At 38.7% G+C, this 22,584-nt stretch overlaps 4 protein-coding genes across 4 annotated transcripts; 2 read left to right on the top strand and 2 right to left on the bottom strand.

Annotated features, from left to right (window-relative positions):
* The first annotated feature begins 5,390 nt into the window (after positions 1–5,390).
* imp3 (IMP U3 small nucleolar ribonucleoprotein 3) lies at positions 5,391–9,174 on the top strand. The gene is made up of 7 exons (XM_062429431.1): positions 5,391–5,599; positions 6,154–6,261; positions 7,267–7,341; positions 7,451–7,530; positions 7,650–7,701; positions 8,160–8,232; positions 8,386–9,174. The coding sequence occupies exons 1-7, from the start codon at positions 5,463–5,465 to the stop codon at positions 8,410–8,412; spliced, it is 552 nt and encodes a 183-aa protein (XP_062285415.1). The 5' UTR covers positions 5,391–5,462; the 3' UTR covers positions 8,413–9,174.
* Positions 9,175–9,307: 133 nt separating this feature from the next.
* On the bottom strand, positions 9,308–12,910 carry sec22ba (SEC22 homolog B, vesicle trafficking protein a). The gene is made up of 5 exons (XM_062428647.1): positions 12,694–12,910; positions 10,991–11,100; positions 10,249–10,409; positions 10,001–10,147; positions 9,308–9,709 (listed from the first exon to the last, which is right to left on the bottom strand). Exons 1-5 carry the CDS (start codon positions 12,766–12,768, stop codon positions 9,555–9,557), a joined length of 648 nt encoding a protein of 215 aa, XP_062284631.1. The 5' UTR covers positions 12,769–12,910; the 3' UTR covers positions 9,308–9,554.
* A 42-nt stretch (positions 12,911–12,952) lies between these two features.
* Positions 12,953–19,429, top strand: zgc:55943 (uncharacterized protein LOC406337 homolog). The gene is made up of 7 exons (XM_062429238.1): positions 12,953–13,014; positions 13,121–13,270; positions 14,226–14,367; positions 16,068–16,147; positions 16,436–16,506; positions 16,692–16,755; positions 18,211–19,429. The coding sequence occupies exons 3-7, from the start codon at positions 14,277–14,279 to the stop codon at positions 18,247–18,249; spliced, it is 345 nt and encodes a 114-aa protein (XP_062285222.1). The 5' UTR covers positions 12,953–13,014; positions 13,121–13,270; positions 14,226–14,276; the 3' UTR covers positions 18,250–19,429.
* Positions 19,430–20,225: 796 nt separating this feature from the next.
* On the bottom strand, positions 20,226–22,253 carry tsen15 (TSEN15 tRNA splicing endonuclease subunit). Its single transcript, XM_062429368.1, has 4 exons — positions 22,137–22,253; positions 21,974–22,055; positions 21,304–21,439; positions 20,226–21,210 (listed from the first exon to the last, which is right to left on the bottom strand). Exons 1-4 carry the CDS (start codon positions 22,203–22,205, stop codon positions 21,039–21,041), a joined length of 459 nt encoding a protein of 152 aa, XP_062285352.1. The 5' UTR covers positions 22,206–22,253; the 3' UTR covers positions 20,226–21,038.
* Between the last annotated feature and the right edge of the window lie 331 nt (positions 22,254–22,584).

Raw genomic sequence — 22,584 nt, 5'->3', positions numbered from 1 at the left:
AAACTATATTACAGTCCTGCAGCAATGTCACTTCCAGACTGTGGAGCATGTGTATGCTATAGTCACGTGGTGGAATGAAAGAAGAAATGATACCTGCTTTTTACAATGTATAACAGCAGAGTGGGAATGGCTCAGATGGACTCAACACCCTGCTAACACCAGAAGCTCCAAATCCCTGTGTACACGGATCTGACTGACCACAATATATACTTTTCTTGTTTGAATTCCCATTGAGTTAGAGTATAATTTCTGTTAGAGTATAATTTCCCTATCACATGGGAAAGGGGTTATAAATCTATTTTTACTGTTATTGAGGTGCTAAGAGACAAAGTGCACTGAGCTCTGTCATAAACTGGGTGAGTATCCTGCTTCGGTAAATAAAAAAAAGAAGAAGTACAACAAGCCACGATGGCCAAAGAAGTGTTGACAGAATAAGAGGTGTGGTGTGTTCAACACACTGGCCTCCTTATGCAGCCGCACTGCTTAGCAGAGGGGCACGGTTGTACAATCCTCCTCTGTTTATGCGTGTAAATGTGTGCATGTGTCCTCTAACACACACACACACACACACACACACACACACACACACACACACACACACACACACACACACACACACACACACACACACACACACACACACACACACACACAACAAACTCTCTCTTTCTTTTAGCACACATTAAGAACACTATCTGCTTTCATTTTCAGTTTCCAGGTTTGCAGGGTTCCTTGCACATGTGCACAAAAACTTTTGCAAAAATGTACTTGAGACAGAAGAGAAAATAGTTAACTCCTGAATATACAGCAGCCCTGGTCTTTATAAACTCACGCTGTCTAGCTAAATGTTGTTCAAACCCACATACCCACAATGTTTTTTTTAATAATTCTAGCAGAGATCCAGAAGTTTCCAAAGATATCATGACAGGCTTAATTTTAGAGAATTGTGTATAAAGTGATGCACAAGACACAGCAATATTTCCACCTGATGGACAATATATGTGATAATCTTTCCAACCTTGAAGCTGCTTAAGGGTGAATAAAAATGGCTAAAAGATCATTAATTATCGAATAATTAATCATTTAAAGGACAGCAAATCCAACACACCCTCTGAAATATGACACATCACAGGAACAGTAAAGAGAAACTATTTCGTCTGTCAAATATCACCAGGCAGTAGTGAAAATCACTTTGTGGGAGTATTAAAGTGGTGAATGATGTGGTTTTTCATTTTAAAAACATTGTTCCATTGTGTACATTTATTTATTGGTTGATGTGCTGATGGGTCCTTCAGATAGGAATACATAGCTCCCTCTGAAACCTGAATTATGCTTACTTGCTCACTATCACCTTAATTCAGGTTTTTGTCCAGGTATGCATGCTGTTCTTTGCAGTACAAAGTAGGCTTAAAGTGAAACAAACTGTACAGACAAATGAAATGAAGTAGAGGGAAGTTAGAAGCTTAAAAAAGGAAGGTAACTAAGTATACATTTACTCAATTTGGAGGTACTTAACTTGTACTGGAGAATTTCCATTTTCTGCTAAAGTACTTTATACTTTTACTCCACAATGCTTACTTGTTACTTGTTACATACACAAGCCCCATATCGATCAACTTTAGGTACAGCTTACATTAATGCATCAGTAATCACAAGACAATCAATTATGTAATATTAATATACTGACAGACTATTTTGCATTGGGAGTACTATAACACTTTTTGATACTTTAATGACATTTTGCAAGTATTTCTATACTTTGTGAATACAAGACCTGCTGTTTTTACATTGTTACTTTTGCTACTTTTACTCAAGGGTCTGACTATGTCTTCCACCCCTGCAACTGAGTACCTCACACATGAAGTACAAACAGATTACTATCCCTGCCCCCAAAAATTACAATCTCGGTTTTTAATCCATACTAATTTACCATTAGCACCCTGACACAAACTGCAAACAGTCCTGTCAACACTGATTTCACTCAGCTGATCTCTGACACTTCACACACTTGTTTCCAGTACTCAGATCTTTGATAGTCCAGACAACACGTTTCTAAACACATGGAGTGATCCTTTTCTTGTGCTGTATCTGAGTCCAAAGCAAATCCTTTCTTGCGGGCCACAGTGACACAGGTTCCCAACACCAGAATCTGTACAAAACACTATTCACCAGCAGCCTTTCAGAGAGAAAACTGGTCAGAAAACCCAGACAAGCTCAACATCTTTGAACCTGTCACAGATGATAAGTGTGACATTTCAATATAGAGCTTTGTAGCAGATTCACAAAAAAAGCTTCCTTTGTGCTTGTGTCAAACTCAACAGACTTAGCAGCAAATGTCTTCATCCAGTGCTTCAATCGACAAGATGATGCAGAACATTTTGAAGTTATAAACAAAGGACTTTTACAAAAAGAAAGGGAAAGAGTGTTTCTTTTAAAAATGTTTGAGTAATGACAATTTGAGTTTTAATCAGTCATTTGATGAAATAGACCGGTCGATGAAATATTCCAATAGTATTTCTGGGACTTCATTGTTTTTTAACTTCATGCTTCCATTCCCACGAGGCCAGGAAATATTCTTGTCTGAAATTAATGTATGAGATTAATTGAATTCATTAACCTTCTTCATTACAACATTAACAACACATTTCATTTCCTCTTGATAGTCTTCACCACCACTCTGTCCAACACTGAGGGTAGTTTGTTTGCTTTATAAGCAGGAAGAAATTCACTAGAAATCTACAAATTATTAATGAGAGGATGTTTCCATTTCTGATCCAAAATTGGTTTCTTTGTGTCTCAGCAACAGCATCCTTGTAAGACTATCTATTCTCTCAAGCCAAAACAAAAAACAGATGAAGATGTTCCTTGTAAGGAAGGTGCAAACACAGCAGGACAAAGAGCTGGAGAGATCATTAACATTAACAAAGCAGATGTGGCATTAGATTACAAAGAACACAGAGGTCAAAGAAAGTGGTTTTTGTGGCCGAGGGTGGGGTCTTCAACACGGTCAGCACCACAGACTTTGGGAACTCAACAAAGCGCACAGGGTAACGCAACACTAGTGAGATACACAGGTCAGACAGCAAAGGTGCCCCAGATCTACACTGAAACTGTTTCGGGCAAGAAGGCCTGAATCCAACACCTTCTGTTGGTGATGTGGATCTTTGAAGTAAAAGCAGAGCTGAATGGGAAGCATTGACGGGAAAGCCTTTATACATTTGTTTTAATGGGAGTTGACCTGGGTAAATATTGAACAATACAACATGATCAGGATGTATATCCGCCAACAGGGTGATAAATGAAAGACTGAGTAAATGAAGCTGATCTCAGCCAGCATAAAGGCTCCTCTGAGGTGTGTTTGAAGCTGTCAGCAGATGACAACAGAATAGCAGAGTACAGATTTTAAAAAGTAGCAGGACATACTGATTTAACATACTTAAGACACAGACAGCCTAATTCACATGATTTTTCTAGCATTCGAGCTACTTCTTGTAAACTCATTGATAGTCTAACTTCTCCCCTCTGTGCCTCAAAGAGTCACTTTCTCTCCATCATACAGTCACTTACCTATATCTGCAGTTGTGGAAGACAGTTTCAGTCATTCGCTGGAGAGTCTCTGTAGCTCCCTGTTGCTCTTCTCTCTGCTTTAAACACTCATAAAGTTAATCCCAGGGTAAAAATAATAGATAAACTGTGGCAAAGACACAGTAAAGTCTTTCACAGTTGTAGGTTGTAGCCTATATGTTGCGGTATGCTTTGAGTCCTTAGAGGGAGGGAGTCTCTCCTCCTCTGTCCTGAATGAATGAGTCGCCCTGTTCAGACCACATACACCAGATGTTTGGTGACACCTGCTGGAGAAATGAATTTTGCACTATTTCCAACACATGTCGGTCATGGACAGGCTAAATTAGAAAGCATCCAGAGAGCACACACTTAAAGCCAAACACTGCATCAAAATATGCATAAAAATGTTAAAAACTAAAACAAACAGTCCAAAAGTTCAAAAAACTGAAATCTGTTTATGAAATATGTCAGTTTTAAGATTTAAATCTTAATGTTTAGTTAGGACCAGAGTTTCCAGGAGAGACCATGTTTTAAAACAATAATGCTAAACAACTGGAGAAGGGCTGCTGTTATTCAAGAGGGTTAGAGCTTTTTAAACCAACTTTAATTTAAGTTCTGAAATGGTTCCACAGCTGATGAACAAAAGTTAACAAATTGTTCTCTTTATACTAAAGCACAGCTAAGGCTTTGTAAAGTTTTGCATCTTTTAGGGGAGTGTGAATGGAGGTAATCCACTGTAGTCCCAGTTGGAGCATCTGTGCATTCTTCAGACTCCATTCATCTGCTTGAGAAGAAACTCAATTTCCATAAAAAAAAGAAAAGCTCCATCCAGGTGTGGCAGGAAAGGTACAATTAAAGGCTCAGCTTGCAGAACTGTACTAATTCTTACGTGAGGACAGCAACTGAAATCTTGCCACAAACTCACAAACATCATGTTATCTGCTTTGTTGATGTCTTGAAAGTTGATGGTCTCTTTGAAAAGAAGAAATACTGCTGACACCAGAAGGCCTAAGTGCTTCACATAGCATGATGATACCAAGCTGTAAAACAGGAGCCATGCTTGCCACTCTGAGGCTTTCCAGTACATGAACTCTGCAAGGGGTTTGGGTAGTCGTGTTATCGAGTGTGGCAGTGTTTAAGTCTGTGATCCTGTTTCTGGCACCCTCACAGTGTTGGGACTCCCAGTGTGGTTGATCATTTTTGTTCAAAAGGAGCTCTGTGAGCTGTCTGACACCCAGTAAGACAACATGCAGACTGGAACAAAGCCCGACAGTAAAATCTCAGTGGTACGCTTCACTCTTTTGACACTTCTGTTTTGTGCCACTGCTCGCTCCATATCTGCCAGTATTTTTTTCTTCTTTCTGTCAGGATATTCTGTGGCAGTCACAGTGTACTCCACTTGTTTCTCTATTAGAGTACCAGGATGTAAACAGAATAGGCCACAACCAAAGTACCCATTAAACCTGTACCCATCAAAAGAACCCAACGAATTTATAATGACATTTTAGAAAAGGCGAAAAGCAGCAAATCCTCACATTCGAAAAGCTGCAGCTATAGAGGCCCTGAAGCTGACAAAATGTTATTATTATTATTGATGTATATAGTTTTTGTCTTTAGCAACATTTTCTCAGTTACAGGGCTCCAGAGCACCAAGCTATGTTAGGGCTTATTAATGACCTATAACACACAACGTTGTTCCAGTTCATTGACTCACTCAAACCTCTCTTTAGAAACAGTGGGTCATGTTCAGTGTAGGTGCAGTAGGTGGCGCTGTGACAAACCCGACTTGATATTCAACCAGAAGAAGAAAACGTGTTTCCTGTGTTTCCTGCATGTGAGGCGTGTGAGTGTGTTCAGCTTTGTAAATACATTGATGTTAGCCAGAGAAGAGTGTAAAAATGGTTCGTAAATTAAAGCACCATGAACAGAAGCTGTTGAAGAAGGTGGACTTTATCAACTGGGAGGTGGACAACAACCTACAGGAAGTCAAAGTGCTGCGGAGGTTTCACCTCGAGAAGAGGGAGGACTACACCAAGTGAGCATCTGTGCTACTGTTTTACACACACACACACACACACACACATAGAGTCACACTGAAAAACACGTTGAAAGCGTTTGTTTCAAAAATAATGTTGAAACAGGGTAAATATTCCATGATATTTTTTTGTTTAGACATGTAAATCAAATAGCTGAATCTGGTATTGAATAGTATGATTTTAATAAATACCAAATTCAGTGAATTTATATCTATGTATTTGTTCTAGTTTGTTTTACAACGTTAAGAAAGCAATGTTTCAGTCAAGCCTGATGTTGCCTTACACATAAATGGATAATCCCAGTCTTTTCTAAACACACCAAAATCACATCATTACAAGTTTTAGTACATTGAGAGATAAATAGATAAGAAGTTAAAATAACATTTCAAAAAATGTAGACGTACCCAGAACACTGACTGAAATATGATCTGATATTTGCCTATAGTTCCTCTAATTTTAAAGAGGGTATGAGTAGACCAGTGGATATTATAGAGACAGATATTTGGGTATAGTGTGTTTGTGCAAACAGTGTGTCTCCTCTCTTTTGTTCCAGATATAACAAGCTGAGTCGTAACATCAGAGATCTGGCCCAGAAAATCAGAGACCTGGATGAGAAAGATGGCTTCAGAGCTCAGAGTACACACCGAGTACTGGAGAAACTGTGAGTATCAAAGTGTGACCCTGTTTTGGCAGAAACAACTAACAATCTGTGGTTTTGTACAGTTTTTAATTGGTGGCTCTGATTTATCTTGTTTTAAAATCACAACTTATTGTAAAACTGTTTCCTCAAGGATTTTTTCAGCAGCAGGGGGAAAGGGTTTTGTTGTATTGGCAGTACAAAGGGAATATCAATAGGTAAATTAAAAATGTGAAATAAAATGACACTTGACAAAATAAACTTCAGAACATATTTATACTTTGCCATATACTATATACTATATTCATATACTATACCATACCATATATACTGTACCATATTCAAAGATACTGTCTCTTTGACCCACTACTTACAGAGGGCACTATATATTAGCCTCAGTGGCAAAATTTGCAGCCTGGCTTAGATCACTTAATTTTTTATTTATTTATTTTTTAAAGGAGGGCTCTAAAGCTCTGTCATAGGTAAACTTGATCAGCAGCAGCCTGTTGATGCTCAGTAAGATGTATGATGCCTGACGGTCCCCCCTGCATCCCGTTCTTACAACTGTCTTCAGCCACAAATAGAAACAATAACAAAAATGAGTGGGGTGTTGGAAATCGACAGAAATCCAACAATCTCTAACGTCAGATATTAGATATTGTCTTACATTGTTCATAGTTGAGAAGTCTCTCTCACATTTCACACTGGAGTTTGGCACTGTGAGGGCAAAGACTGCCAGCTGGCTCAGACAAGGGTAGAGCTGTCCCCTTTAAATCTCCAGAAAATGCTGTACTTGCACTGTTGTTTATTTGGTGTCACGACATTGCGAGTGATCAACGTTCTGTCACTGTTCCAGTTACTCATCCTCAAAGTGGAAAGAGAGCAGGCGACCGTTGCAGAGTTGTTTAATTGCAACTTTATGACATGTCTTAAAATTCTGAGTGGCGGCAATCATTTTATGTATATAACAGAAACACTGCTAAACCTTAATTATATCACACTGATATTTTTATTGTTTCTTCACATTAGTTACAGCATCGGACTCATCCCAACCAAACAGAATCTGTCACTCACAGAGAAAGTCACAGCATCTTCATTCTGCAGGTAAATGATCCCACAAACATGTTATACAGCATGTGTTAATGTTATGCATGTTAACACTTTTCATTAAGTGCTTGGATGCTATGACACATCTACTGTGTGACTCCTGCAGGAGGAGGTTGCCCAGCATCATGCTGAACCTACGTATGGCTCAGAACCTGAAGACAGCCATCACCTTCATTGAACAAGGACGTATCCTTCATTAATGGATTCATGACTGTGTGTGTGAATATGCCTACAAACCTCCTTGTTATGTGTCTATGTCTGAGTGCACTGATTGTTTCGCAGTAGCGTCCTTGACTTAGTCTCAGATGTGCGTGTGGGTCCTGAGATTGTCACAGATCCAGCATTTCTAGTCACCAGGTTAGTGTCCAACATGTGGGCCAGGCCCTGTCTCACACACATTGTAGATTCTATATTATAGGACAATACATTTACAGCAAATATGAGAGTAGCACCCATTACCCATTAGTCGATTAAACAATTGTTCGATCGCCTGAAAATTCATCATAAGTCTTCATATGTCCTTTTTTTTTTTTAAAGAAGAACTTTTTTTAATTCTCTGGTTTCAGCTTCTAAGATGTGAATATTTTTTTGTTTCTTTAGTCTTCTACGATAAACTTTGTGTTGTGGACAAAAGACATTTGAGGCCAGGATCTTAGACTTTGGGAAACTGATCAACATTTTCTGACATTTTCTACATGAAAAGACCAATAGAGAAAACAATCAACAGATTAATTGATAATGAAAATAATCATTAGTTCCAGTAATGATGAGTGGGGGGAAAAAAGCACATTTTAATCTGTCTTTTTTTTCTTCAGAAATATGGAGGATTTTGTTACTTGGGTGGACTCCTCGAAGATCAAACAGCATGTCATGAATTATAATGACGAGGTGAGTAATATTTATAAGTTTTGCCTACATGGTATTATCATACTGTTGTAATAAAAATGCAGCAATTGCAAATGACCATCTGGTATTTGAATCAACCCCATTAAACCTTGGTGTCATTGTGTTGAATGTTTTTCTTCTGTTTCTCTTTTGCAGAGAGACGACTTTGATCTGGTGGCATAAATCTGCTGCCTAATGTCCATCTGACACGCTGGAGGGCAGGAACAAAGACTTACCTTTTTACTCTTAACATCAAAATAAACAAAAGGAGGGATTCTGCACCCCAAGAGTCATCAGTTGAAATTTTCTACAAACTTGGAAATTGTGGCAAGAAAATGTGTTCTCACCACTATCAAAAACTGAGGTTTCAGTGGAGCAAGGAGGAAAAAGACTATACATCCAGATTCTCCATCAATCAGTTTAAATTGCAGCAAGTTATCAATTAACATTAAGATTTTCCAGTTTTAACAATTACACCAAAGCTCAAAATCAAAGCACCTCTCTGATGCAGTCAGAATGTGCAACTGGGATCTCATTTACTGACTGTTAATTGGATATGATATAATAAAATAAAATCTAAAAATACCACAGCAGAATAAAATATGAAATGCTGGGTGACAGTGGCCATCATCATCATCATCATCACACTTGTAGTTGAACTGAACAGAGTTGTGTATGTGTGACTGTTCCTTCTCATGTAGTTATTGCTCTGGATAATGTGTTATTTGTGTGAACATGACTTCATTGGATTATTATGTGTGTGTGAGACCAGGGAAGTGCTGGTATATGTAAAGAGAGACTGTCATTACTGATGTTAAAACCATGTGATGTTTTCCATGCATACTTCTGTAAAATAGATGACAATTTGATAAATATTTAATATTTTCATCAATAAGACTTACAATTCTGTAAACTTTGCGAACAATAAACATTTTTTGAATCACAGTATTAAGACTTTTTAACTAAACCTCTGCGTATGCATAGATGGTTTCTTCTTTATGCCGAAAGTTTGAAAGAAATCCCTGTTCCACTGTGTAAACATTGATTTGTAAAACACCCTGTTCTTCCAGGAAACAGAATTTTTAGAACTCATCATGAAGCTGTTTGCTTCTGTAACATAGACCCAACCCATTATAGACCTATGGCTCAGTTTACGCTGAATATATGTAGCGTAACAAAGCTGTACAGAGAGAACATTTACATTCAACATGGCTAGATTGTCCATGACCCCTGTAAGGCACTGTGTTATATGATGATAAATGTAAATGCTTGGTTTTTAAAGAGAAACACCTCCCAAATAATAAAGTTCTTGTTTAAGACTCCCATCAGAGCCACCAGAAGCGCACATAGATGATGAGTGTGACGAAGAAGACTGCCACGGCAGCCACCTTGGCATATGTGGAGCGGGTGTTGAGGTACTTTGCATCGCTGCGGTACTTCTTGGACAGGCTGGACAGATTGCTGGCTTTGGTGTCTAGAGCTGAAGTGAAAAAAGTAAATGTGGATTTAGTTTTTTTGACATTTGGGGTTACAACACTGATTAATAGTGGAAGTTGCATCGAAGATGAAGCAAGGGATTTACAAGAGGATAAAAGTAACACGTATATCTTCTAATGCAATGCAATCCATAATATCACAATGACCCATAACCGTAAGCACAACAAATATATAATAAAGCAACTGTTGTGGCAATATTACATTGAATGTATTATGTTACCAGGTGCTTTTGGTGTTGTGTGCTGGTATATTTTTTAAACATGACTGTACTCACCAGAAAGGGCTTCTCCTCGTTGCAGAACTTCCTCAATATTGGCCACCATAATTCTCTGGACATCCTGCAGCTCTGTGTTAATACTGCCCAAGTTCCTCCTTCCCCTGCTGTCGCTGTACGACTTCTTTGTCTTCTGGATGTATGTGTCTAAAACAATGTATGTATATATAAACTTCACTTTTTTTTATTCTTTCTGCAGGAAGTTGATAGGAGATATAATGTTTCTTGAATGTAAAGCTCTTTCTTACCAAACTCGATGAAAGAATATGGCCTCGTCACTGTCTGCACTCTCCTTCCATACTGTTCATAGAACTCTCTGTGGAGGTCTTCAAGGTATGCAAATGCCATCTTTTTTGGAAATGAAGCCTCGCAGAGGGACAGGTAGCAAACACCCTGCTCTATTAAATAGCTAAAAACAAGAAACTGAAGTCAGAATTAGTACAACCACTGTGGTGCCTTCCCACAACATTATTCTCACAAGCTCAACTTGTCCTCATCTCACACTTAATGCAGGTACAAGGACTGTCACAAATGTATTCTAATATCACCGGCAGCTGTGATAAATGTGATCCTTCATCCTAACCCATTATTATTTTTCCCTTCAACAGAACTGTTTCGATACTCTGTAAAAAATACTTTAGATAATTATAAATGCCTTTGCCCATGTTGCCATATTTGGATTTCCAAAGGACTACAGCCAATACACCTCCAAGCAATAAGATATTCCAGCTTTCAATTGCTGAGATTAAGAAAAAAGACAGCAATAAAACACCTTTTAAAAAGGCAGAAAGTATGGCTTGTTTTTTCTTTTGATCCATTGAGATGCGCTTTGATTACAAGATTATTATTTTTCTATGTTTTAACTGTGATTCTCATTGTTAAACTGACATTGTTCTTCTCATGCGCCATATCTCTTAAAAAAAAACACTTTTGATTCTACATACTGTAAATACAGTATTTCAGTGAACACTTGTTCATGTGTTAACTTACTGGAAGTTCATTACGCCAGCCTCCAGGGTGCAGCGGTCTGGACTCTGAGCGTTCAGTTTCCGGCACAGCTGCTTGGCCTGGCTCTGGTACTGCTGGAGGTCTCTTCCTGACTGATATACATAAGCGATAAGAGTTAATAAAATGACGTTATCAAGACTAATCTCAAAATGACATAAATAGTCAATTTGGACACTCCCTGTTTTGGGGCAGAGGTTAAGTCAAACTGAAGGGTTACTCACAGATAGTACATAGTCATATTCTGTAGAACAAAATGATGTAATCCACGGAAAGGTTATCATAAATATTCTAAATTATTAATCAAAAAAGCTGTATCAAAAAGTAAAAAAACTAATCAGCTTTTTACAGCTGACTGCTAGATTACAGTAGAGTAAGTAAAGTTTATATCTACAGCACATTTAAAACAAAGCTTAAGCTGACCAAAGTGCTGTACAAAAGGACATTAACATATTAAAAATAGATAAATAAACCCAAACACACACAAAGACAAATACACCAATAAAAATTAACAAGGGGCAAATACAAGGGACAAATACTGAATTATAAACATGACAACAGATTGAAAGATTAGTGGGCCAAAAAGGCTAGTGAATAAAAAGTGTCTTTAGCCTAAATTTAAAAACAGAGATCAAAGGAGATCATCTAAAAGCAATTGGATCCAACATTGTGAGGCAGCAACTGCAAAGGCTTTGTCACCTTTTAGATTGAGTCATGACTGTAAGGTATATGAGAGAGGTTTGTAGTCAGATCTAAGAGACCTAGGACCTGAGTGCCAGTAAATAAAGCCTTTACTAGTAAAAGTCCTGCGTGAAAGAACCTACTTATGTAAAAGTACAAAAGTATTAACAGAAACATGTGCTTAAAGTATTAAAGTAAAGGTACTGGTTCTACAATAAGTGATATATTATTATATATGACATCATTAGATTATTATTACTGAAGCATCAGTGTGTAATCAGCATGTTACTGTTGTAAATGCTGGAGGTGGAGCTAGTTTTATACACAGTTAGCTGGTTTAGTCTAGTGGTTGGGCCCCTCCAAAAGGTCAGCAGATCAATCTGAGGGGTCCTGAGATGATTAATGGGACAGGAAAGAAGAAAAAACAATCTAATCTCTAATCTTGAAATACTGGCCCATTTAAACATTCATTGAAATGAAACCATGTGACAAGTTTAATTTGGTGGAGCTGTTAACAACTCATAGACATCTGAAATGTGACCCCAACTACATACTGCTTTTTGTAAGAAGTCAAAAGCCAAAGAGGTTGGAAACCACTGGTTTCATCTTTAACAATGTGCTATATTTAAAAGCTTTTTATATTATCCATAGTGTCAAATCTTCATCTGAAAAGTAACTAAAGCTGTCAAATAAATGTAGGGAGTAGAAAATACAATAGTTCCCTCTGAAATGTAGTGAAGTGGAAGTATAAAGTAGAATCAATACTCAAGAAAAGTACCTCAAAATTAAACTCTATATTATACTGTAACAATCACAATCAATTAAAGGCTTCATGGATCATTTAGTCATGTGCCGACTTCACTAGTATGACATAAATAATCAGCCTTTTATTCTAAAAGGCCTTTACGTGAGTGGATAAAGCAGCTGTAATTAAACGACACATTAATTGAATGGAGTTTGGCTTAAAGGCGTTAACGTTGAAGGTAGAGCAGTTTTCAGTCATTTACCTGGTCATCATCCTGAATGGAGGCAGCGAGCGGCATCCCGTCCGCTACACGGGCGATTATCGTCAGGACAATCATGACGATCAGGTCGTTGTGGATGTCGATGTTGACACGGAGCTTCCAACCTTGGATGTTTTTCTGTCAGCTTTGAAGCAAATGAGTTGGACGGAAGTTCACGGTGCGTCGGTGAAATGCCTCCGAGTGGCAACAGATACAATTGCAACTTCGTAGTGAATTTGCCGTCACATAAAAGGAGAGGGTGCCTCTACAACCGTGTGCAAAAAGAAGTGGAGTTTTTGTGTGTGTTTTGAGCTGGAAATAAAAGTAATTTCTAAACCTTCTTTTTCCAACTGTCTAAACTCGTATCAGCAGCTGCTTTAGTCGCTTCTTTATGTCCTAATTAATCGGCGCAATTTGATCACTTTAACAGAGTATCAGGCCATGAGATCCAGCTGGCAGACGGAGTGACTGCATCACTGCTGATGCCTGTGTGAGCCGAGCGGTGCAGATGCCGTCTGTCTGGCTCCTGTGTCTGGAGTAAAACTGAACCGGAGGAAGGAGCCATGGATAAACCAGAAAGGTAATGTTGCATTTATTCTGCAGCGTAGTGTTTGTTTGGACATATCGCCTCGGTGCTCCCTGCTGACCGCGGAATGGCTGCTCTCTTTTTTCCCCTTCTTCATCTTTTGTTATTATTTGTATAAGGCACCTTGATCATTACTTCCTCCCTTACGATGTAGTGAAATGAAACAGTGAATGCATTTTTCCTAACACTTCTCCTTTTTCTTATATTCTTGCCATCAACATGCAATAGCTTAGTGATGCTGCGTTTATGGGCTGCAGCTGCACAAACGTACAAATGAAAGGTAGTGGTGAGGAGGAGGAGGAGGAGGTGGAGGAGCAGCTGACTCTGCAGCTGGACTCAGCTGAGCGGACGGTGCCTTTTAGGATCAACCATATGGAGATCAATCAGCCTGATGCAAAACCTTCAAGTCGTTTGGTCCAACGTACTGTGATGTTAGCCGTGTTGCAGCGGGTCTTGCAGGCCGATGTAACGGCGGGGATGGGAGCACTTGTGCGTGGCCACAGTTTAATCCTCTGAGCGCCACAGAAACCCCCCATTCACTCATAAAACGACCCGGCTGCTTGGCTCAGTGGCATCCCGACAGATTGAAAGGCCTCATTGTTGAGGTGCAGCTGGCACCGACGCTCTCACGTTGTGATTGGTGATTTCGCAGTCGTTCTGTTTATATTGTTTTATTGTTTTTATTGCGATGCCCGTGTGTTTTAAACCAAGGGTGGGGTGCTTCATGACTAATTGATTATGAAAAATGAGTGGTTCTCAAGCAGGAGTTCAGGGGGTTTCTACCACCGTGTGTAGGCTAGGGGAGTCCCTTTCCAAATGATGATTGGAGGTTTAACTCTTAACATTGTTGGTCTGTACTAAGGACAGACATTCCCTGAAATAAAAACTTAATCACAAGGTCTGACTGTGTTCTGAGTCCCATACACCTGCCCTCTGCTCCCTTCACCAGGTGTGCCTGTAATACTCAGGAGTGAGGAGGAGAGCAGCTGAGGAGGAGGAGATGGGCTGCACCTCTGCCAAGCAGGTGTCTGCTGTGCCCAACAGTGAGGAGGGCCAGAGCAAAGCCTACAGCAACGGGGACCTCCTCTCTGGTCAGTCTGTTCACCACACACTCATTAATATTACTCTATTTCTCATGCACCTCTCTGCTCAGGTGGAAATGTAGATACTCCTCTATTATCTTTGATTCCATTTGGGGTCAAACTGGCCTTTTAATGTGCATTAGGCATGGGCAACCAGCTATATATAGCTACATACATATATCCTTAATATGTTCAAGAGGTGTGAAATCTGTTATCAGTAATCAATAGTGCTGCGATCTACCTTTGAAGACTTAATAAGCTCTCTGATCCTGATGGAGCTCTTAATTTAATTAGTGTTTTTACTAACAGCAGGTGTGCATGAAAGGTCAAACAGAGCTGTAGCTACCACCATTTGTAAGAACGATGGTGTCTCGGATCGCAACTAACAATTATTTTGTAACTGTTACTTTTGTAAGTACCAGTTTACTTTAAGTGCATCTATTTAGCATTTATAAGCAATATACAAACACATGTAATAAATGGTTGATAACATTGCAGATATAAATTAATGTGATAATGATAATGAATGACTAAAGTAAAACATAATTGTAATATATGTTACATATAAAAGATATGTTCACAGGATACGTTATTAATCCTCTTATAACTACGTTGTATTGCTACAAACCATTTATTAAGCGTTTTTATACTAAATAGGGGGCCTGAAGGTAAAGTGTTATGATTATGTACAATACCTATTAATTTGCAAATCTTTTTTTTTATTAATTGATTAATGATTTGGTCTATCCAGTGAGCCAAGATATCTTCAGATTTTTTTTGGTCTAATGAGCAGTCCAAAACTGAAAGCTATTCAATTTATAATAATGTAAAACTGAGAAAAGCAACAAATTTGCATCCTTGAGAAGATGGAACCACTAAATATTTGACTTTTTTTTGCTTGAAATGTGACTCAGTATAGTTGATAATTGATGTTCTGTCTGTATTTGTCTGTTAACCAAAATCATATCAGCTGTTTATGCCAATATATTCATATATAAATGAAGTATATAAACAAAAAAGCATGACTCTTCTGTCGCATAAGTCACAGTAACTATTTAAAAATGTAAATGTGTTTTGTATTAAAGTTTTTGATGGAGGGGTTTCAGTGAACAGTGCTTTGATGAACATTTAAAGACTTAATTGGCAAGCTGTCATATGCTGATCGAACTCTTTAATTAGTGCTTTACTAAAGGCAGCTGTGCAGGAAATGTCAAACAGTCACATCTGTACAGGGCTTCACCATCTATAAAACAAATATTGTTTATTACAACACTCATTTTGTATCTATTATTAGACATACAATAGGTATACCATACGCAGTATTCATCTGATTTATTACAAGCGTATTGTATTACTATGCATCATGTCTGTAATAATGCGTGGGAGTGAGATAGGGGAGGGGGCGAGCTGTGCATGTGTGAGAGAAAAGATGGAGAGGCAGAGAGGAGAGGAGAATCAGGCTGACAGCTCATGTGTTCGCCGCTTGCCAACCATTGTTAAGAGAGGATTTAGTCTGGAGCGTGAGAATTCAAGCACATAATTACTTTGCCAAGTACTGAACTGTGAGAACTATTAACCCGGAGGATTGTGCTGATCAGAGCGGCTGTGAGTGGGTCATCCTCTGTGTGCCTGCCGCCGGGCTCTGCTGTCGAGTATTAATAAGGGGAGATGTGCTCCTTTCTGCTCCTCTGTCTCTCACTCTGTCACAGATGAGTACAAGATGAAAGGAGTGGAGAAAGTCAAGTACATCAGTGGGGACGAGGGAGGAGTGGATGGCCAGGACAGCACCGTGCGTGACTCTATTCTCTATGTTTGATTTTTTTCTGTGTTATGTCTATATGTTTGTCTGTTTACAGCACATTTTGAAAACCAAGTAAGTCATGAAAAGTGTAATGAATTAATATAGGTAACGATAATCTAATATCATAGGTTAAAAATGATAAGACTCCACCAGCTTATTGACTAGTTTGTGTATCTCATGCTGTGTTTCTTAGTCTGCTGTTTAATGACTGGACACAAAAAAAATGATTTGATGGTTGATTTAGTTTATTTATGTGTTTGGTTGGATGTCCTGCAGGAGAAAAGTGCACTACTTGGTAAAGGTCAACACATGGATGAAACAGGATCAAATGGAAATGGAAAGATACTGTAAGTGCGACTGTCTTATGATGCTTTTTTGTTGCTAGCGTGATACATTACCACATTTGTTTTGGGTCATGTATCAGTGGTTATTTAAAGTCTTCATTATGTCCCCCCCCCCCCCCCCCCCCCCCCCCCCCCCCCCCCCCCCCATACTGCGGAGCTCTAACCTGACGTCCTGTTTTTCCTTTCAGGAGCATCCACTCGTCAGAGAGTCAGCAAGAATTCTTCAGGATGTTAGATGAGAAAATTGAAAAGGTAGGGAGTGACAGCCACATTACTGGGACAAAGCATTTTGCTCCTGTGTTTTTGTAAAAAGCCCACGCTAAATGACATAATGGAGGTTAATCCTGTCACTGTTGCAAATCTGTGGCAAGTGAGGACACAGCAGATGACATAAAAATGCCACAAAACAGCCTCAATCTGTTACATCCAGTGCATTCCACCAATATTGTTATTTGTTGAAAACATGTTTTTAGTAGTTGTGCCGTGTGGCTAGATCTAGTCAAAGAAAAGAATTAAAAACATTAAATCGGATTTAAATGTGTTTTGTAGCCGCATTGTGTTCTAGTCTTTTGAGGCTAAAAACTGAAATGTCCTGAGGATTGCTATCGGGACAGATTACGGCATATTTACAGGATCAGTGTTGGCTAAAATAAAGCAAATTCCTTCCTTTCTTTGTCCATCTCAGTTTGCTTGTGTGACAGCACTGCTCCTCTTTACAACAGCTTACAGTGCAGCATTTCATTTTTGTATTAAGGTGAACATTAGAGTGTGTGACTGTGAAAATGATGTGAGCACAGCAGGGACTCTGAATTCTGACGCCCTAGTTGGCAAAATACACAGCTTCTTGAGACATGGACTCTCTTTAACCCGCTCCTTCTCTTTGGCAAAGAGTACAAAACTTTATAGCTGCTGTAAAAGTTTTTGTGGGTTAAAATGAAAAATGTCGATGTCAGCGAATCAAATCATCTGCTAATTAACGTCAATTCTGTGAGTGACTTGATGGCAAGGCAAAATTAAACTTGTCAAGTTTGTGTGCTGTGCTTTGTACTTCATCTATGGGTGTGTAAGGGGGCTGGTTGACGATTCAATATTATTGATTAGTCTTAATCAACAACCCCTTTAAATGTGATAATTGGCTGCTTTTCTCTGTGTCCTATCTTTGTAAATTGAGTGAGTTTTGGTCTGTTGTTGCAATTTAAAGACTTAAGCTAAGTTCACTTTAGGCTCTGGGAAATTGTGCAATTTTTACGCTCACTTAGCAGTTTATTAGGAACACCTGAGCAATCCAATACAACAGCGCTGCCATAAGTTCTACTTTCACAGAACGTATACATTTTTAGTTTTTGTTGACAGTGTCACAAAGGTGATAATCCTACTTTATGTTTATTATTGAAGTTGTCGTGGGTTGTTGTGGTGTACTGGAGTGCTTTATATTACGTTTTTCTAATATTTTGCTCCCCTCATGTATGTTAATGAGGTCAAACCAAACAAAATTAGCTACTGAAAGTTTTTTTTAAATCACATTTACAGTGTATTTCTATGTAAAGCATAACACGGATAACATTTATTTGGGCTGGACATTCATTTGACATGCAATTTCACATATATTTTGCCATGTTGTCTTTTTCATGCCCAGTGATTTCATCCAGGGTAATGAGGGAAAAAAATACAGAGTATTAATGTAATATTTCACGGTTTTGTACACAGGGCCGGGACTACTGCTCAGAGGAGGACGATCTGACATAGCGCTGTGGTTGTGTATCCGTCAGTCCCAGTATGAGAGGAACTGTCACTCCACACCATGTTATACAATGTCTAAGGGGGACCCTGTCTTGTTTTTGACTGTATTAAACACACCTGACAAGAATGGATTACTGACTGACTTGAATCAAGCACCTTTTTGCCGTCCTGCTCATCTGATCAATCCCAGAGGAACGATTACAACCAAAGTCAAAGATGGTTCAGTTTTCATGGTTCTCCAGTGGGGCAGAACAATATTCAGGTTTACATACCTGATGAAGCCATTACACTATGACAGAGATCTTGGGACCTCGAGGAACTTTTCTTTCCCTGCTTGGATAACTCCTGAAAGGTCAATATACACATGGCTGTTACCGAGATGTCCTGTAGGCATTTATACAGCAGAAGCAACCAGTGCTGTTGTGGACACTGACTCATAGTGAAAATAATCTCTCTTTCTGCGTCATTTTGAATATTTCATCCTTGAATGCCTCCCTGAAAAGTCAACAGGTAGGAAACTTCCTGCATTCCAAGACACAGTATGAACCTCTTTTCTACAATATGTTGGCCAATACGATGTGTTTGTCTTTCCCTGTCCGTTTCTGTTACGATGTAGAGTATTCATGTTATATAAGGCTCAGGGTTGAAGTGTTGTAATCATTGTCTCATGTAGTCAAGTCCTTCCTCTCATTTAAGACACTATTGCACCATTATAAAGTCACACATGCACTCACGCAGCAGGGATACTGACGCCCCCTGCAGTATCTGTTCCATGTTAACCCCACAGGGGGGGGCACTGCAAAGTCACATTGTTAGTCTGATTCAGTATTTCGCTCACCAGTATTATGTTGTCGTGTTCAGTTTCTATGTTGAACTTTTGTTTTTCTAGAAAAAATAAAAAAGTGTTTTCAGTAATTTATCCCCACAGCTGGCAGAAGTGTGTTGGTTTAAATAAAGCTGGATGATGAATCATTTTGTCAACAATATACTCATATTGCTGACATATTGTATTGTTGAAGATTAATACCACATTACTGTATTAAGAAATGGTCGAAGTCTAAATGTGGTGCAACGTAATACAAACATACATACCCACAATGCATTGGAGCTCCTGAAAACACTTAAGTGTTGTGGGTGTGGGTGATAAGATGATTATTGGACCACTTCAAATACAGTTAGGACTAGAGCTGCAACATTTAGTTGATTAACTGATTAGTTGCCATCTATTAAATTAATTGCCATCAATTTTGACAATTGATTGTTTTGAGTTATTTCTTAAGAACACCTTTTCCAAAGTCTCTTGATTCCAACTTCTCAAATGTGAATATGTTTTGGTTCTTTAGCCTTATATGACTCTAAACTGAATATTTTGGGGTTTTGGACTGTTGGTCCAGACAAAACTGGGCTTTGGGACACACTGATCAACATTTTCACAATTTTCTGACATTTTATAGATCAAATTACCTAACGATTAATCGAGAAAGCATTTGACAGATTAATCGCTTATGAAAATAATTCCTAGTCTCAGCCCTAATTAGGACATACATTATTATATTCTGTAGTTTAAGCTTATCAGAGATATTAGTGCTGGCTAATATATCAGTGCTAAAGATACTGTATGTTTTAGGTCATTTAGTGTCGCCATTACATAGTTTGTCCACCAGAGAGCACTGGTAAGTTTATTTTAATGCTGTTAGATAAATATGAAGCCAATTGGTCACATAGCATTTCAATCAAATGAAAAACAGTCAGGACTTTATTAAAATAAACAAATATTTATGGTGTAATGGAATGTTGTGTTTCATTAAACCTGTGTACAAGCTAAACCAAAAATGTAACAAACTAACCCAGATAATAGCTACAGCAGCACAAAGTTAGCTAACTTAACACATACATGTGAACACACATTCATTAAAACGTACCTCGTTGACGCTTTTGACTGCAGCTAAAGAAATAAATAAAAGGCAATTAACAAAATATGATTAAGAACACAAATCGTACCTTTATTTGGCCAAAAACTCTGTCATTTATGTATATTGGAGTCATTTACATTAAAATGTTTGTTATATGTTTATGATAGTTAAAAACATCTTTTAACCATCAATTATCAATATTTGTAGAAACCTAAAACATCCAGTACCGTAGAGGCTTTACTTATAATGTAACCAAAATGTTTTGTACTGGGAGCCAACTAATTTGAAGGTTAGTGAGGAGGCATGTGACCACATATGGTGTAAGGTGGTGTGAGCAAATCCCTGATTATATCGAACTAGTCAACTCTATACTGTGGATATAGAACAAATCTCCCAAACAAAAGGATTTATGGAGAACATGCAAGAGTTCTGTCAAAGTTACCAAACGGTTTCTCTGAAAATGAACTACACTAAAGTTTCCCTAACTTTCTTATGAATTATTGCATCATGGTACCTCTTCACATCATGTAAAAATGTTCTTACATAAATAACTTTGTTTGACCTGGTAACCAGAGACAAATGCATCCAGTGAATATGGGTCACAGGTTGCTCCATTTTAAGTGGTCACAAGCCTGAAAGGTTTAAACCCATGTATCTACACCTCACTGTTTGGAAGTAGCCTGTGGTTTCTTACTGAGAGGGAGGGCAGGCCTCATAACCACATACAGCATCCATGAAGGGCACTGAGGATACATCCATTTTCCCCAGCTGCCATGTCATCGGCACACCTCTTATTTTGGCAGCAGCTTACACAGACTGAAAGACTCTTCTTGTCTGCTATAGTTCAACGACTACATCGAGGTTCCTCCTTCTACAGGACACTCAGGGCTGGGTCCGTCTCTTCCTGCGCTGCCGCCGTCCCGCATCTTGGAAGGGGCCCGCAGGTGGCTCTGGTGTCACCAACCCATCAGTCATCCTCTGGTAGACCAGAGTGGAGTCTGATGCCACCGCACACAACAGCATAGGAAACCCTCTGTCCAGCACATGTCGTATACTGCACAGTAGAGAGGAGGACAACAGTGGTAAATGTGCAGATATGGAGGGAAATGACCTGTGAAGGGGTACGCATGGGAGTTGGTCTTATCACCTTCTGTGGCTCAGAGATTGGTGAACAGGCAGTGGGAGAACTGTGTGGATGGGCGATCCTTCCTTCTCCCTCGCCTCCAGCAAAACAGCCTCAAGTTCAGTACTCTTGACACAAGATACCTCTTTCCACCGTCGCACTGTGAAGTACAAGATACACAGGGCAAGTCTGTGAGTGCTTTCTTGATAAGGTGGACAAACTTCTCTTCTTTAGTGTGCAATTCATGTGTACGGAGTCAAAAGTCAAGTTAAGTAAAAATGTGTTGTGCTTATTAGGTGGATTTTAAAAAGGTAAGTATAAGGTGGGACAATATATTGATATATCGATATTGTGATATGAGACTAGATATAGTCTTAGTTTTTGGATATCATAATATTGTGATATGGCATAAGTGTTGTCTTTTCCTGTTTTTTTTATTTCTCAAACAACAGATTTTTTTCACTTTTTGAATTTTCTGGACATATGGAAATTTTAATTACACACAACTTACACATGGTGGGCTTTAAAGGCATATACAACATATACAATTAATGGATTTACTAAAGCAGCAGAATCATTTGGGAGTGCTGAATGCTTTAAAGTAGCATTCAAATGTTTATGTTGAGATAAACCATTTTAAAGACAATACAATTGATGAGTTGAATGAATGGAGTGGGAAAATGAACTTACTCACCTTCAGTCAGATCCATATACACAAGGAAAGCTGTATGCACTTGAGCACTGTCCCCAACCTCCAGACTCTTCATCTGCTGAAACTAAAACAGAGAAAAAACATAGTTAAAGGTTGATCCATCAGCAGACCTCAGACTGCACAACATAGCTGCAATGACACTGACCGCTGGATGCTGCAGGATCCAGTTTGGAGGTTTCTCGGACACATCTGCTCTGTCTGCTGCTTCACACATTTCAGTCACTAAACGTCTCTGCAGAAGAAATACACTCTCATTCAGCGCAACCTCGACTCAGGACATCCTGCTTCTGTCACGGCATGTGAGCAATTTTTTAATGTTTGCCGGCGTGCTACACTGTAAATGGTCCGGGTGGAAAATTAGTAGTCGTTCTTGTGTTCCGCGAAGGCTGTCAGACAGGCCCAAAAGACTCCTTACAGACTTTCCTCAGGGAGAAATGTCCATAATTTACTCAATTGCTGAAAATGATTCGTTTTATTTATTCATACTTATTTTATTCCATCTATATAATTACTCACACAATACATTGAATGACTGCATTAACCATTTAAAATCAAACTGGAATAATTATATTGATTTAGAATAAAGTATATGA

This window comes from Scomber scombrus, chromosome 11 (assembly GCF_963691925.1).
Source record: "Scomber scombrus chromosome 11, fScoSco1.1, whole genome shotgun sequence".
Classification (NCBI taxonomy): Eukaryota; Metazoa; Chordata; class Actinopteri; order Scombriformes; family Scombridae; genus Scomber; species Scomber scombrus.
The sequence above is the reverse complement of the archived record's forward strand: the minus strand, read 5'-3'. Positions and strand labels throughout refer to the sequence as shown.

Bases quoted from the DNA above. Each gene is read 5' to 3' on its own strand.
- imp3 (XM_062429431.1), top strand. From the start codon at position 5,463: ATGGTTCGTAAATTAAAGCACCATGAACAGAAGCTGTTGAAGAAGGTG. The intron at 6,262-7,266 runs GTGAGTATCAAA...TCTTCACATTAG, and splicing joins CACCGAGTACTGGAGAAACT to TTACAGCATCGGACTCATCC. The intron at 7,531-7,649 runs GTATCCTTCATT...ACTTAGTCTCAG, and splicing joins CACCTTCATTGAACAAGGAC to ATGTGCGTGTGGGTCCTGAG.
- sec22ba (XM_062428647.1), bottom strand. From the start codon at position 12,768: ATGATTGTCCTGACGATAATCGCCCGTGTAGCGGACGGGATGCCGCTC. The intron at 10,410-10,990 runs GTAAGTTAACAC...TCTTGTTTTTAG, and splicing joins GCTGGCGTAATGAACTTCCA to CTATTTAATAGAGCAGGGTG. The intron at 10,148-10,248 runs GTAAGAAAGAGC...ACATTGTTTTAG, and splicing joins ATATTCTTTCATCGAGTTTG to ACACATACATCCAGAAGACA.
- zgc:55943 (XM_062429238.1), top strand. From the start codon at position 14,277: ATGGGCTGCACCTCTGCCAAGCAGGTGTCTGCTGTGCCCAACAGTGAG. The intron at 16,507-16,691 runs GTAAGTGCGACT...TTTTCCTTTCAG, and splicing joins AATGGAAATGGAAAGATACT to GAGCATCCACTCGTCAGAGA. The intron at 16,756-18,210 runs GTAGGGAGTGAC...TTTTGTACACAG, and splicing joins TAGATGAGAAAATTGAAAAG to GGCCGGGACTACTGCTCAGA.
- tsen15 (XM_062429368.1), bottom strand. From the start codon at position 22,205: ATGTGTGAAGCAGCAGACAGAGCAGATGTGTCCGAGAAACCTCCAAAC. The intron at 21,440-21,973 runs GTGAGTAAGTTC...TGTACTTCACAG, and splicing joins GTATATGGATCTGACTGAAG to TGCGACGGTGGAAAGAGGTA. The intron at 21,211-21,303 runs GTGATAAGACCA...TCTACTGTGCAG, and splicing joins CAATCTCTGAGCCACAGAAG to TATACGACATGTGCTGGACA.